This window comes from Telopea speciosissima, chromosome 4, assembly GCF_018873765.1.
Source record: "Telopea speciosissima isolate NSW1024214 ecotype Mountain lineage chromosome 4, Tspe_v1, whole genome shotgun sequence".
Taxonomy (NCBI): domain Eukaryota; kingdom Viridiplantae; phylum Streptophyta; class Magnoliopsida; order Proteales; family Proteaceae; genus Telopea; species Telopea speciosissima.
Window position 1 is genome coordinate 58,451,940 of NC_057919.1, and position 14,970 is coordinate 58,466,909.

General features: G+C 38.8%; 1 protein-coding gene across 1 annotated transcript in view; it reads right to left on the reverse strand.

The window, feature by feature from the left end:
* LOC122657478 (uncharacterized protein At5g19025-like) overlaps positions 1-14,099 on the reverse strand; it is a 41,037-nt gene extending 26,938 nt beyond the window's left edge. Inside the window, exon 1 of the mRNA XM_043852189.1 lies at positions 13,427-14,099. Coding sequence (XP_043708124.1) covers positions 13,427-14,082 — 656 coding nt within the window. The 5' untranslated portion in view covers positions 14,083-14,099. The remainder of the gene's footprint in view (positions 1-13,426) is intronic.
* Positions 14,100-14,970: the final 871 nt, after the last annotated feature.

Consider the following 14,970-nt stretch of genomic DNA (forward strand, 5'->3'; position numbering starts at 1 on the left):
TTTCCATCCTATAAGTCACCCTATTATCTTCTATAGATATTATTGGATGTGATGCAGTAGATATTCTCCGTAGTTGATATGGTTGACAAAAGCTTGTAGGTGAAGGTCTCTCTGCTAGAGATGAGTAATTATGCACCCAAATTTTTTTATCTTGTCATTTCTAAATAATTAACTGCATCTCTGACTATGGCTGGTGATTAGTTTAACTGCCTTGTATTATTCCTTTCAATCTCTAAAAGTGATACTACTCCAAGTTCTGCTTGGATATCAAAATGGTTTGAAAACATTCTAATAAACAGGCTTATTCCATCTCTGAATATTGACCAATGGTACTTTACTAGTAGCTATATGATTGATAAATTCATAGCTCTCGTATAAATGTTTTCTTATTTCTTCAGGTAACTTTTTTTTGGTAAGTTTTCTTCAGGTAATTCAGTTACTCTTTGAAGAGCAGTGTTTCTGTCTTCTTCATTTTCTAATACCTGAATCATATCAGCATTAGAACAATTATACACATGTTGTTCTAGCAAAGTTATTTCTACGAACTCATCTGCTAAAGCTAGTGAAACTGATTTATGGAAAATATGCATTGATAAATAATTATCAAAGAAGTTATTCCCAAGGATAAAATCACCATGCATAGATGGAAACAACATAAAATTTATGAATAATGAATTCTCTTTTATTTAACCAGACAGCTGTTTTCTTAGCTTTGTACTAAATCAAAGTTTCATTACTATTAACTCCTTTTACTCGGATTGGTTTCTTCAACTTCACCCACTTTTCAAAAGGTAAAGCGTTCCACTTACAAGCGCTAATTGTAGCACCTGTACCAATAAAAATACACAGATTATATGGCTTATAACCTGTATGATATAATATTCCCGAGATATATCTTTTTTTTTTTTTTTTTTTGGGTGAATATAATCTATTACCAAACCCCAGGAGGGGGCTGGGAAAAAAGGGGGAAGGGGATATTCAAAGAGGAAAGGGGGAGAGAGAAAGGGGGGCAGCCGAGAGCCAACCTACGCAGAGGTGAGGGCATGCAAAAGAGAAAAATCAAGACCCTAGGATACAACAATATTCCTATTCCTTAGGGTATCAGGAATGGATCTATGAAGGATAAAACTGAGCTTGGAGGAGACATCAAAGGAGATGGCTTTCCAAATCATATCAAAAGATCTAGAGTTGGAAGTCCATCTCTTAAGATTCCTTTCCATGCAAATGTGGTAGATAGCAGAGCCAAAAACAAGCTTTCCGGCAGTGTCACATATAGTGTCTCCAGTAAAGGTCATATCCAACCAGAGCCATTCCCTAAAAAAGGCGAGGGGTCTCCTGCTGCACGGCCAAATGGTTGTGAGGGCTTTTTTCCAGATGGTGGAGGTAAATGGGCAAGCAAAGAAGAGATGGGCTATGTCCTCGGAGCCATTCCAACAAAAGATGCAAGAGAGGGAGGCAGGGATGTGACGGTGGAGGAGGAAGGCTTGGGTTGGGAGGCAAAGGCTAAGGGATCTCCAAACAGTGAAGCTATGGTGAGGTATATGGCCTTTGAACCAAACTAGCTTGTGCCAAGGGACAGAGGGGCCAGGTTTCCTAAAAAAATTCCAAGCCGAACTGGAGCTGAAGAGGCCGTTGGAGGAGGGAAGCCAAATAACCTTATCCGAGCCAAGGAGGAGGGGAAAGGGGGGGGGGGGGGGAGGGAGGAGGGAGGGGACCAAGAGCCTTGAGAGATAATGACTAAAAGAGGGGCAGATTTAGGAATGTCAGAGCAGTAGATCTTCTTTTGCCATGACTAAATGAAAACAATTTCCCTATTTTTTTCTTGGCTTAATTTAATATCTTCAGATTTACTGAAACTTGTTCCTGGCAATATAGGAACTTGTACACTTTTTAATGCTATTGAATCTTGCTTAGAGTCTATAGCATTACGCTGTAAAGTTTGTTTATCAAGATTCAAGACTGAAGCAAGGATTAGACTGTATTTTCTCTGTTCATCGGCTTTCGTAATGGTTCTTCATCACCTTGTGTAAACTCATTGATGATACCATTCTGTTGGGACTGATATATCTTTCGGATTAATTAATCTTAGTTGGATTGCAGTATCAAAAGTAAATGATGCAGGAGCGGTTCCATGGATCGACCCAAACCCGTTTGGGACGCAGACCGAGAACCAGGTCCAATTGGTTTTTAGAGACTAGTAGGATTTTAGAAAGTTTTATTTATTTGGGAAAGATACGTAATCTTTTTTTTTTTTTGGGTAGCTATTAGACATGTAGGGAAATTTCCAATTTGAGTTTTATTGAGTTTCTATTTTTATTAGTCTAAGTTTAAGGAAGTAATTAGGAGATAGATTTTAATTTTACTGCTGTTTTAGACTTCAATTAGGAAATTCTTACTTTTTTTATATATATGCTTGTAACCCAATTTGTCCGGCAGATTGAAAAGAATGAAAATTGTGAGTGTTTGATTTGGAAGCCAAACTGGCTTGTGCGATTCCCCTCCCCCTTTGATGCAAAACAAAGGATGTACTCAAGGAAGAAAAAGAAGAAGGCTGCTGCCTACAGGCAGTTTTGAATCTCAACCATGGTTCATGATCTCGGTATCGGCTGGATCGGATTGGATCGGGATCGGATCGGCCGTTACGGATCGGGATCACCCAAACTCGGGCAAATATGACACTTTTGTCCCTGTTTTCTTATAAAAAAAAACTACTTTTTTTTTACATTTTTACCCGTCCATACAGCTGGATCGGATCGGTATTGGGATCAGTCTCGGCCGATACCGATCCGATCTCCGGCCAAAATCGGCCGATCCAATCCGATACCTCAAACCATGATCTCAACTACTGCTGGTGTAACACTGTTCACGTGATACTGTTCACATGAACAGTACTGTTCTATTGGGTTGTTATGTTTTTATTTCTAGTCTTGTAATAAACCAGTGAACCAGTTGGTTGGGCTAAGTTAGTAGTCTAGGATATTTACTTTCTAATTTCATTGTAAGAAGTCAGTTTCTATTTTCATATTTAGTAAGTGTCAAGATTTAGGAGTTCACATCAGTTTTAGAAACTGATAGTCTTGTAACCCAAGTAAGGGGTCAAGGAATTTTGATCCTTGCTATTTCTTTTTATTGCAATATATAAAGACAACCCAGGAGGGCAAGCAAGGAATTTTGATCCTCGCTATTCCCTTGGTGTTTGATCCTTAGACAAGGAGCTAGTGTATGATCTAGCTGACTCCTTGCGGTGGGAAGCCCAGGAGGTCTATTCCAGTTGCTGTTCTTCATCCCCTTCAAGTTCTCAAGTCATTAGAAGCCTCATTAATGTAGTCTTAGATAGGTAGGAGACCTACTAGGAGCCAAACACAGGATCAAACAGCCAAAGGGATTGCTGGTTCGAATGGACAGCACTAGAATTTAGGTTAATTCTAGGGTTTAGGAGGGGAATTTGGGAATGGATCTTATATGGCTTTAATATGCAGGTCTAGGGGGTTATTTTGGTGTAAAGAAAATAGGATTTGGTTAGGTTTTATAATTCTGCAGATTTAGGGTTAGGGTTTCGGGTTTTAGAAACTAGGAAAACTACTAAAACTAGGGTTTCAAGTGGGCTGTGAGGGCTGGGCTTGGGATCGAGCTTACTAAATAGTAAGGGGATGGCTCGACTGAAGTTTGAAGGGGAATGGATGGCTGGAAGTATAGTTTCTGAAATTTAGGGTTTTGGGGTTTTAATGGAGGTAGGGGAATATAGGGTTTTGAGTGTTGATTATGGGCAGCAGCTAGGGTCAAGTGTAGACAATGGTGTGGGGAGGTTATGGCCTAAGTTTGATTGATTTCTGATGGAGGAATAAGTCTGGACAGAATTCAACAGTCTAGGGTTTATGAAAGTAAAACAGAAAAATAAAGGGGGATCGAATGGGGAAGGAGAAGGAATAAGAAAACAGAATTAAAACTCAAACTTACCACTGGAATCCACCGGCAGCAGCTTGAATGATGAAGGATGAAACCACCTTCAGAGAGAGATCCTCCCAGCCGTCACGGCGTAAGGAGTCGCAGGAATCCACCCACCCTTTCCACCTTGAAATCCACAAGGATGCACACTCAAAGGAAATTTCAATGTGGGGGAGCCTCCCACGATTTCTACTTTTATAATAAAGGGCCAATGGCCAAATCCTAGTACAAATTAAAGTCTCCTCCTTCTAAAATCGGGGAAGGGAGAGATTTAATCTAACTTAACTAATTTAAAATAGTAAATTGACTAAGATACCCCTACTAAATTAAAATAAAAGAATCTAACTTAAAACAACTAATTTAAAAGAAGATCCCATACTAGCCAATAGGATATAAGGACCTATTGACCAATAGGAACACTTCACTTAAATTAGACCAATTGAACCAATTGGATGCAACCAATTCTAAACCGGTTCAATCTAAAAACAGGAAAATAAACAAAGTATGGAAAATAATAATCCTAATCTATGGCTCCCTATTCAAACCCTAAGTTCAGGGCTTCTTCTTCTTCTTCTTCCTTCTTGGAGCTGCATCACCCATCCCTTCAACCGAGCTGCTCTGCTGCTGCCCAACCTACTGTTGTCAGGTTACTTTCTTTTTTCAGCCTAACCTTCTAATTCCATTGCACCGTTCCCCTGCTCAATCCAACCATCACCTTTCTCCCATCTTTTGAGCACACCTTCTACCCTCCAAGACCCCCACTCGATCCAAGTTTCAGCCTCATCTGCCCAGCAGATTGGCTGCTATTCGATTTCTTTCCAATTCTGCCCAGACTCAGTTTTGCTGGCCTTTTGGTGAAATCGGCAGAGGGGAAACCTGCTGTTTTACTGAATTTTGTTTAACCCTTTTAGTCCCCTACTGTCTCAGTCTCATTCAATCACCCTACCCTAACCCTAGACCAACCCCTTAACCCATTCGAGCATTCCAGCCCTATTTCCATTAACCTAAGTCACCCGCCCTGATTTCAGATCCCGTTTTGGGACTGGTTGAGCCTTCAATTCTGTCCGACATTACCCTTCTTCTGCGATTCCCCTCCCCCTCTCTCCTCCTCTCGTTTTATTCCAACAAGTATTGCAGTCACGCTATATGGGTCCTATGTTCACCCTCAAACTGTGGGGGCTTGATTCGGCAGCTAGGGACAATCTATATCCTATAGTTGAGGTTCCTAGTGTCTTCCCTGTAGAGATTCGTTCAGAGAGCAACCAATACCTGCAACTTCCGCTGGTTTTCTGTTTCAGAAGCATGTAAGTTGACCATCGCTTGATCTTTGGAATTGATAGTTGTTGGATCAGTTCTGTAGGCCTAGGCAATTCTTGCTGAAGTTCATGGCTGTTTGAGTCCGATTTCACGGGTATATTCAATTTCCTATTCGGGTTCTACCGCCTACAACCCTTTTCGAGAGATTGAAGACAATAGAGTATAGACTTCCCACGATACCCTCCCCTTTAACCCATCTTTATTCTTTGTTTCGAAATTCCCCTTCACTTCCTCTTTTATTACACCTTACCCTTTATTTCAACTTCATTCCAAATCTATCCTAAATCAAATACCTTTTGTGTCCTCCCTCTTGTCCCTACCCTTTAGCCCTTTGAGATTCTATTTAATTACAGTCCCACCACTCACCCTTGATAACTTCAGATTATTTACCAAATTGCCACTGTTTTCCTTGTGCTTGGATTTTTAATTCATTGGGTGGACCCATAAGCAAACCAAATAAGGTATTTTTCCCCGGATTCTGCTGCACCAAATTGGTATTAGAGAAACCTAGACGATGGATCCAACCCTCTTACTCGAGATCCGGCAACAAATTCAACTTATACGAGAGAAGCTCGACTCGAGACTCAACAACAATGCACAAAGACTCAACAACAATGCACGGAGACTCAACGACAATGCACGGAAATCAAGAACCAATTAGTGGACACATCTGATCGTGTGGACAACTTGATCTCAGTCATTGAGCAAAAGGTGGAAGAGCCAGAAGACGAACCACCATTGATGGAAGACGAAATGGCATCAATGGTCATTGAAGATCAACTTGTGGAAGAGAAAAACCGGTTGATCTCTTGAGTGAACCAGTCAATTTTATATTTCCAAGTCACTACTTCAACAACGAACTTCGCATCACGGATTCCATATCATTCGATTGTGGTTTAATTGATGATTTTATACAGTCAAGGGTGGATGCCGGTCGATTGAATTTGATACTCCCGTTTTACAAAACTTGTGGTCGAGTTTTTCTCAACACCGGGGGAATTGATGCAAGAGCACTCCCATGGAGTGACCCCGAACCTGTTTGGGAACCCAGACCGAGAACTGGGTCCAATAGTTTTTAGAGTCTAGTAATATTTTAGAAAGTTTTATTTATTTGGGAAATATATGTAATCTTTTATTATGGGTAGATATTAGAATTAGACATGAAGGGAAATTTCCAAATTAAGTTTTATTGAGTTTCTATTTTTATTAGTCTAAATTTTAGGAAGTAATTAGGAGAGATTTTAATTCGTCGGGCAGATTGAAAAGAATGAAAACTCCTAACTTCTTTTTCGGCAGCTAAGGATGACCTATGTCCTATACTTGAGGTTCATATTGTCTTCGCTATGGAGATTTGTTCAGAGAGTAACCAATACCTGCAACTTCCGCTGGTTTTCTGTTTTAGAAGCTTGTGTAACTCGACCATCGATTGTTGTTGGATCAGTTCTGTAGACTAGGCAATTCTTACTCTGGAATTTCATGGCTTTTTTAGTCCAATTTCGAGGCTGTATTTTCCTATTCTGGTTCTACCTCCTACAACCCCTTTCAAGAGGTTGAAGACGATAGGGTATATAGACAGCTCATGATACCCTCTCCTTTAACCCTTCTTTATTCCTTGTTTTGAAATTACCCTTCACTTTCTCTTTGTGGGAGAGTCATAATGCATGCAGCCTTACCCCTACTTTGCAAAGAGGCTATTTCCAGAGACTCAAACCCATGACCCGTAGTGGCAGGAGCCTCGTGCACAGGGTACGCCCTTTTTTCTCTTTTATTACCCCTTGCCCTTTATTTCAACTTCATTTCAAATCTGTCCTAAATCAATAAATCAAATACCTTTGGTGTCCTCCCTCTTGTCCCTACCCATTAGCCCTTTGAGATTCTATTTAATTACAGCTCCACCACTCACCCTCGATAATTTCAGATTATTACCAAATTGCCATTGTTTTCCTTGTGCTTGGATTTTTAATTCATTGGGTGGGCCCATAAGCGAACCAAATAGGGTATTTTGCCCAAGGTTCTGCACCACTAAATAGTTCATACAACTCAACAAAACCTTTTTCTAGGGATTTGTTTCAAATTGATGTATTATTACCAAATTGCCATTGTTTTCCTTGTGCTTGGATTTTTAATTCATTGGGTGGGCCCATAAGCGAACCAAATAGGGTATTTTGCCCAAGGTTCTGCACCACTAAATAGTTCATACAACTCAACAAAACCTTTTTCTAGGGATTTGTTTCAAATTGATGTATGAGTTGTTTTGGTCAATTCATGGAGTGTCTGCCAATGAATTGCAATGTCAAAGGAATCAGATTGTATACCTAATCTCTCATGTCTCAATTTTGATTCTACCAACTTTGTCTAGTCAAAATAAGGCAGTCAATGTGATTTGAATTAAACCTAGATAATATACCAGACCTCGGGATTTTCTTCTCCATTTGTTGGCTTTATTCTTGTCTAATAAAATCAACTATGTTGTTCCATTTTTTGGAAAATTTAGCGATTGCATTGCCATTAAATTGTTCAAGGATTCTAACTAAAAATGGATTGAATTTAGAAATTTATAAAATTTCTTCTTCCTTTACTTGTAATTTTTCTAATTAATTTTAGCTATAATTTTGAAAATTATACTAATGACTTCTCAAATAGCCAATCAGAAGAAGATGAGAAAACCAGACACAACTTCCGTGATAGACAACCACACGAAGATTAAAAAAAAAATGATAAAATACTTCTTTGATAGACAATCAGAAGAACTTGATGCGGTTCAGACATTCAGTGATGAATGATGATACTTCTAGCCAATAAGACATCCATTATGATTCCAAGCAGGATAATCACGAAAAGGAATTTAAATCAAAGATAATGATTATAGACAGGATAGTCATCAAGAAGAAATTTTAGTAGGAGATGACAGACCATCAACTTATACTTTAAAAGAAGAGGAGACTGGTCCAATGCATCTAAGACATGATGATTTGAATTGGCAGCCCATAGCTCAACATGGGACTTATTTAGACATTAAAATTGTCTCATTTAAAGGTTATAAACGGACAATTGATGATTGGGCACAGTCTTTGACTGTCCTGATGACAAATTATAAGAATACATAATCTAAAGAAAGATTCCTAGATTACATTGCAGCAATGCTTCAAGATGACATGTTGCAATGGCTTAAAGGCTAGGAACAATCTGAAACAACTAAAGAAGCTTTTAGAGGATATTCTTAAAAAATTTACTGAAATTTTGAAAGAATAATTCAACGGAGAAGCTGGTGATGATAATCTTCAAGATGCCAATTATGTCCTTTCAAAATTAGAATTATGCAGCATTTGTCAGTTTGAAGAATTTCCTAAAATACTACTATCAATTACATCAGTTGAAGCAAAATTATTCTTATTTTTTGGCAAAAATAGATAAAAAGGATACTTTAGGATTTAGCATTAGCTACATCTTAAGAGTTGTAGCAAAACACTGTCTTAAGGTATAAGGTAAAAGCTAAAAAAATAGGTTAAAAAGCAAATTAACAACATGGCCGATGATCAAGGGTGTTGTGATAAAATCCTTAAAAATTTGGAAAAGTGGCTGTAATATTCCTAAAAAAAGTACTACAGTCAATAGGAAATGTTTTAAATGGAAATTATGGAAGAAAAGAAAGTTTTCAAAAAAATATGAGATATATTAGAAAAAGAAAGCCGTTAGATAAAAAGAATTTTAAAAAGTCCCGTGGCTATGTTTGTAATGATGAAGGCCACTATGCACCTCAGCATCATAGAAAACGATCAAGCGCAAGAAAAATGATTAAATTGTTTGAGGAACAAGAGTTAGAAATCTTATTCAAAGACTAAATCTCTGATGTAGATGATATTCTGTATGAAGTCGGAGAAGAATTTTACTTTACCGAAAATCAATTAGAAAAATTACAAGTAAAGAAAGAAAAAAAGAAATTTATAAGGGCAAGAGATCGATGCCTGGTCGTGTAGTCCCTGCACTAGTGGGGGAGCAACAAGACCGCGCATAGAGGCATCAACATGGATGGGATTTTAGATTTCACCGGGGGAGGGGGGGCAGGACGATAATTTCATGCACTACTGTGTCTAGGCATAGGATCCACGTTACCAGGTAGCATTCTTTTTCCCAATTTTCAAATTTAATCCATTTTCGGTTAGATCTTCGAACAATTTTGTGGTAACACAGTCGCTAAATTTACCAAAGATGGAATAACAGAGTTGATAATCCTAAATGTTGGAATATGTACTCCAGAATACTGTGGGGGTATTCTGGTCCTTTTGGAGTAGTTTTTATGTTATTAAGTTTAAGTCGGCCATGTGGTTTTCAGTCCCACATCGCCTATTTTAGTCTCTTGTAACTTTCCCCTCTATTATAAATAGAGGGGCTTACTTATCAATTAAGCTAAGCAATTATTCTCTCATTCTCTCTTTTCTAGCCCACGATTCTGCCAACATGGTATCAGAGCAGGTCTGATCTAGGTTAGAAAAAGAGGAAACCCCTTCTCCTCAATCGACTTCTCCCTTCTTCTCCCTTTCTCGGTTTCTCCTTCTTCTGGTTTTCTTCTTCTCAACCTTGTAAGGGGGCAGCACTAATGAGGTAAATAAAGTATCCAATTATTTAGTTGTTGCCCTCCTCCATTCTATCTATTTTTTTCAATTAAAATTCTGTTGGAACCTTCTCTGCGATGTGGAGTTTCCCTCTTCTTTGGAGATCAGATCCCTATCACCATGGAAGGCTGAATTTCCATTATTGGAACCTCCTATGCACCCTTTTCCAGCACCTTTCTACCCTATTCCATTGTCCTCTTTCCTTTTTTGCTTTTTCTCCATCTTTCATTATCCATTCCAGCCTATAGTACCCTAATCGATCACAACTTGTCGTTTTTTTCAAAACCACGACTCCAATCGATTTTAGGGTTTCCCTTTCGATGCGACTGATTTTTGGGGTGATTCCCTACTACTACAAACCCTACTCGACCTAAGTTTGGAGCCTTTCGATGGCTGGATTTGTTTCTACAGCAAAACTTTCTCAACCTGCTAATTTGGTTACCTATTAAAACCCTGACTCCAACCGAAATTAGGGTTACAGGTTTCAACTTTTGCTGATTTTTGGAGGGCTGATTACTTCATCTACAAGGACCACTCGACCTCAATATTAGCCTCTTTCCAAGTGTTTGAAGACCCCTAACCCCAATCGATCCTCCTTTTCAAGGTCTTACAAAACCCTGACACATATCAATTTTAGGGTTAGGGTTGCTTGCTGCTGCTGGAGTTTTTTGGAGGTGTTTCTACTATCAAGGGGGACATTCTACTTCATCAATACATGGCTTGAAGAAGTTTTATTTCGTGTGATAGCTGTTGCCTTATTTTTCTGCAATTTTTTGGTGTTTCTCCCTCTTGAAGATCAAGTCTCAATCACAAAAAGAGGTTGGTTATTCGTATTGGAGATCCATTCAAGCAGCTGTGGACAGCATCTATTACAAACCATCAACAAACTTTGACAAGTCATCTTCTCTTTTATGAAGCTCCCTTTCCCTACAATCGATCTCAACTTTCAGGGTTTTCACAAAACCCTGACTATAATCGATCTAAGGGTTAGGGCAGTCCTCTCTTGCTAATTTTTTTAGGAAAGTCTTATACATATCGGAGGAGTATTCAACCCAAATTTCAGCATCATTCTTGGAGTTTTTTTGAAAAAAAATTCAGGTTCACACTTATGACTTGATTTCTTCAATTATCAACCTATTTTTTATTGGTTCCTATGTGGCTGGCTGCTTCAACTACCTATGGATCTATCGGATTATTTGTCTTAAATTTGCTAGTTCTATTGAGCTTTACTACATACCTTGCTGGTTCTATTGATTAGCTTCTGTAAGCATGACTGGTTGACATGTTACTGCTACCTTTATATGGACTACTGCTGCCCTATTATTGAGACTGAGTATCCTACTATTGGAGATCGAATTTCTTTCATTATTGAAGACTCGAATCTACTACCCTGGAGATCAGCTTATTTGGGATTACAACAGTTTGTTCCAAGATTATTGGTTGCAACTACGAATCTATTCAGTTATGTGAAGCTTTTTTGGTTCATATCCGGCTTACATTGAGAGGTTGATCCTAGCCTTATTCACTAATTCAGATCTGATCCAAGTTTTTTGTTGAAGCTTCTTACATCCATTGCTGTCCAGATATCTTCGTCAATTTTATTTAGCTTGTGGGAGTTTATAGTTTGGAATTTTGCACCCTGGTTCTTCCTTGTGTGAAGATTGATCAAGTTTTTTAAGAATGGTGCCTTCTCCTTCTAAAAATCAAACCTGTTTTTTTATAATTCAGATCTGATCATTGGAGATTGGTGTTTTGGAATTAGTTTGATCGATTGAAAAAGGTTGAAGATTACTATGTTGCATTGTTTTTGTCCATAGTTCATTATCCCATTGTTCTTTTCACTTCACCACCTCCCAAAACATACCTTTGGCATATACCCATAACCCCTTTGGAAGTTAATGGTATTCTCTAATTTGCCATTTCTTCCTTTTTCCATTACCCTTAGCACCGCTTGGAAAATTCTGGAATATTATGTTTTTGCCCTATCTCTTGTTATGTCCACGTGTACTACACGTGAGGGGGGATTATGTACAGTACACCTACAGACATTGTAGAAGCAGAACTTGTGGGAACACCTGGTGCAAAACATAGAAGATCAGAGTTTTCACCATTGCCAATGGGTATCTACTTTGTTATTGGGTTGAGTTTGCCGTAAGGGGGAGATTGGTATTAAAGTATTGAAGATGTTTGGTTATTGCCTGCCTATATGAGGTTCTACATTTGGGTTGATTTTTTCCGCTGCTTGATTCATCTGCTCGCTACCCTAGTTACTTATCTTCAAGATTATCATTCGGAGATTCATCACTGGACAGCAATAGAAGATTGGTGACAGCTACCTTTTTTGGAAGACATTCCACTCCCGGTTTGCTGATCAAGTCTGCCCAAGTTTTGAAGATCTATTTTTTCAAGTTCTTAAAGGTTTATTTGAGAGCTGCATTCGTCTTGAAGCTGGATTCTGCTACAACTTATTTTTTCCCATTTTGTTCATATTGGGCATTAGTACCTTGTATGCGCCAACTTGAGGGGGAGTGTTAGCATTATTATGGAGTTCTTTTTTTCTTTAGTTCAAGTTGGATCTTCTTTCTTTAATTATTTGTATAATCCAACTTGAGGGGGAGTGTTGGAATATGTACTCCAGAATACTGTGGGGGTATTCTGGTCCTTTTGGAATAGTTTTTATGTTATTAAGTTTAAGTCGGCCATGTGGGTTTTAGTCCCACATCGCCTATTTTAGGCTCTTATAACTTTCCCCTCTATTATAAATAGAGGGGCTTACCTATCAATTAAGCTAAGCAATTATTCTCTCATTCTCTCTTTTCTAGCCCACGATTCTGCCAACACTAAAAGAGTGAATCAACCAGAACATCATTCCACATCAACCATTTCAAGGACAAATTGGAATGACCACAATATCAGTCAATTAGAAGAATTATCAAAACTATGAAGTTCCCATCCATCAGCTTGTCGCACCATACATCTACGAACTAAAAAACTGCTCTGTGTGACTCCACTTTGTCGCTCGTTCTTTAACAGAACCAATCATTTACCCCATTAAATGGTGTACGACCATCATAAATGTATACTAATGCAAACAATCATAACTGGAGAAACCAGGGATATATTTCTCTCAATCAGTGCAAAGACGGCACAGAAAACTGAAAACCCTAACTATAAAACAACATCATCAACGCAAATATAACACAGTAAACAGACAACCATAACGAAAAAGCATAAGCATCGCGTCCAATATCAAGTAGTAGATCAAATGCATGCTATAAGGAGCTTCAACAAGCACGGATTAAATCAACAGTTCTTCCATGTGCCATCTGCTCTTACTCGATGATCAAAATGAAAAGTACAAAACCGAAATAGACAATGAAACAAGGGAAGAAAAGGAAAAAAAAACTAAATTAAATCAACATGCAACCGCACAAAAAGAGAAGGGGGAGGATACGAAATTGAAATCAATTAATGGAGAGGACTACAGTAGGAAGAAGAATTGAAATAAATGCAAAGTGTTGTTACAACCAAGTTATAAAGAGAGGACTCACTTCTTGTGCCTCCGACCACGCTTGGGACCCCAAGCCTCCAGCTTAGCGATGGGGCAGCCGCACCTCGCTCGAAACAGAAGCACTGCCCGTCCGTTGGGGGGTGCCATCTTTCTGAGCTCAGACCTCAGACAATCATAATCGGGATTCGTCTCGGACCCACCTTTACAGGGTAGGTTATCGATCTCCTTGGAGGAAGATTTCAAGCAATCCTCTGTCTGCAACTGAAGGTCGAACTCCATGGCATTCTTCATACCTTTGCAACCAGGATTCTCGCATTTTCTAGACCTGTAACTGCAACAGATCTCGACGGAAACAACAGCGACAGTGAAGAACACAAGAAACCCTAGAATGTAGGGGAAAGGGGACTCCCGAAAGGCAGCGGAGTGAAAGACGAGCAGAGAAGGAAGGATTTGGGAGAGGGACCGGAAGATGTAAGAGAAGTATGACGTTACAAGGAATGTGCAGGAGAAGAGAACGAGGATGAGAATAAGGATATCTAGGGTTGCAGAAGGGGAATGCTTACAAAGGAGGGTATTAGAAGTGGAGCTATTGGGATTAGTGGAGGAAGAATTTCTCTTGTTGGATTTCTGAGAAGGCGAGGAACAAGAAGAAGAAAAGGTGGGCATGGCGGAAACGGAAGAGAGAGGGTAGAGCATGATAGGTGTTCTGGTTTGAAGAGCAAGAGAGAGAGAGAGAGAGAGAGAGAGAGTAAAACTCTTTGCCCTTCGCGTCTGTTTATTTTAGAGGACTTGTGGGCAGGTGGCGTCTTTTGGGTTTTAAGACATAAAAACCTATATGTAGTTACAGAATTTACCAAAGTTGCCATTGTTCAATTTTGCAGGTAACAGAGCTGTGAGGAGTTTCTATACTTTTTTTTTGGTTCAAATAGGAAGTTGGTTTCAGAGATTCGTGGCTTCCATGTCTCTGCAATATAGCTTCTTTTTTTTTTTTTTTGGTTAAGCGTCTCTGCAATATAGCTAAACACAATAAGTTATTTGACTATTTTTTTTCTTGATAAAAGAAAAATATATATAACCAAGAGGAAATATTTACAAAAGAGTTAGGATAGAGCATATCACTTCTAGGGAAGCCGAGGCAATGGCAGAAATTTACCCTTACAGCCCAACAAAAACAAGGGATTTAATGGCAGCTCTGGTTTTGAAAGCTGTGGGTAGAGAAATCGATCAAATATGTTTGAATTTCGAGGGTATTCCTTGGTTTGCAACCTCAGGGTTCTCAATCTCGTTCATCTTCTACTAGGTAATGTGGCTTATTCCAATCGTTTGAAGTAGGATCAGGAACAACGAATCTCTTTATGATAAAAAGATCCATTTTGCAAGTTTACTGTTACGGGTAATTCATACAAAAGAATGGACTAATGATACTCATCAATATCATTGATTTCATAAGTATCATACCAAATCCCATCAATCGAAACACTTTTTTTGAGAAATACAAGATATCTATGTCGTACAATTAAAGAGATTGGATTAATGAGCAGAAAATGGAACTCATTTATGATATTTTCAGTTCGCTATTTTTGA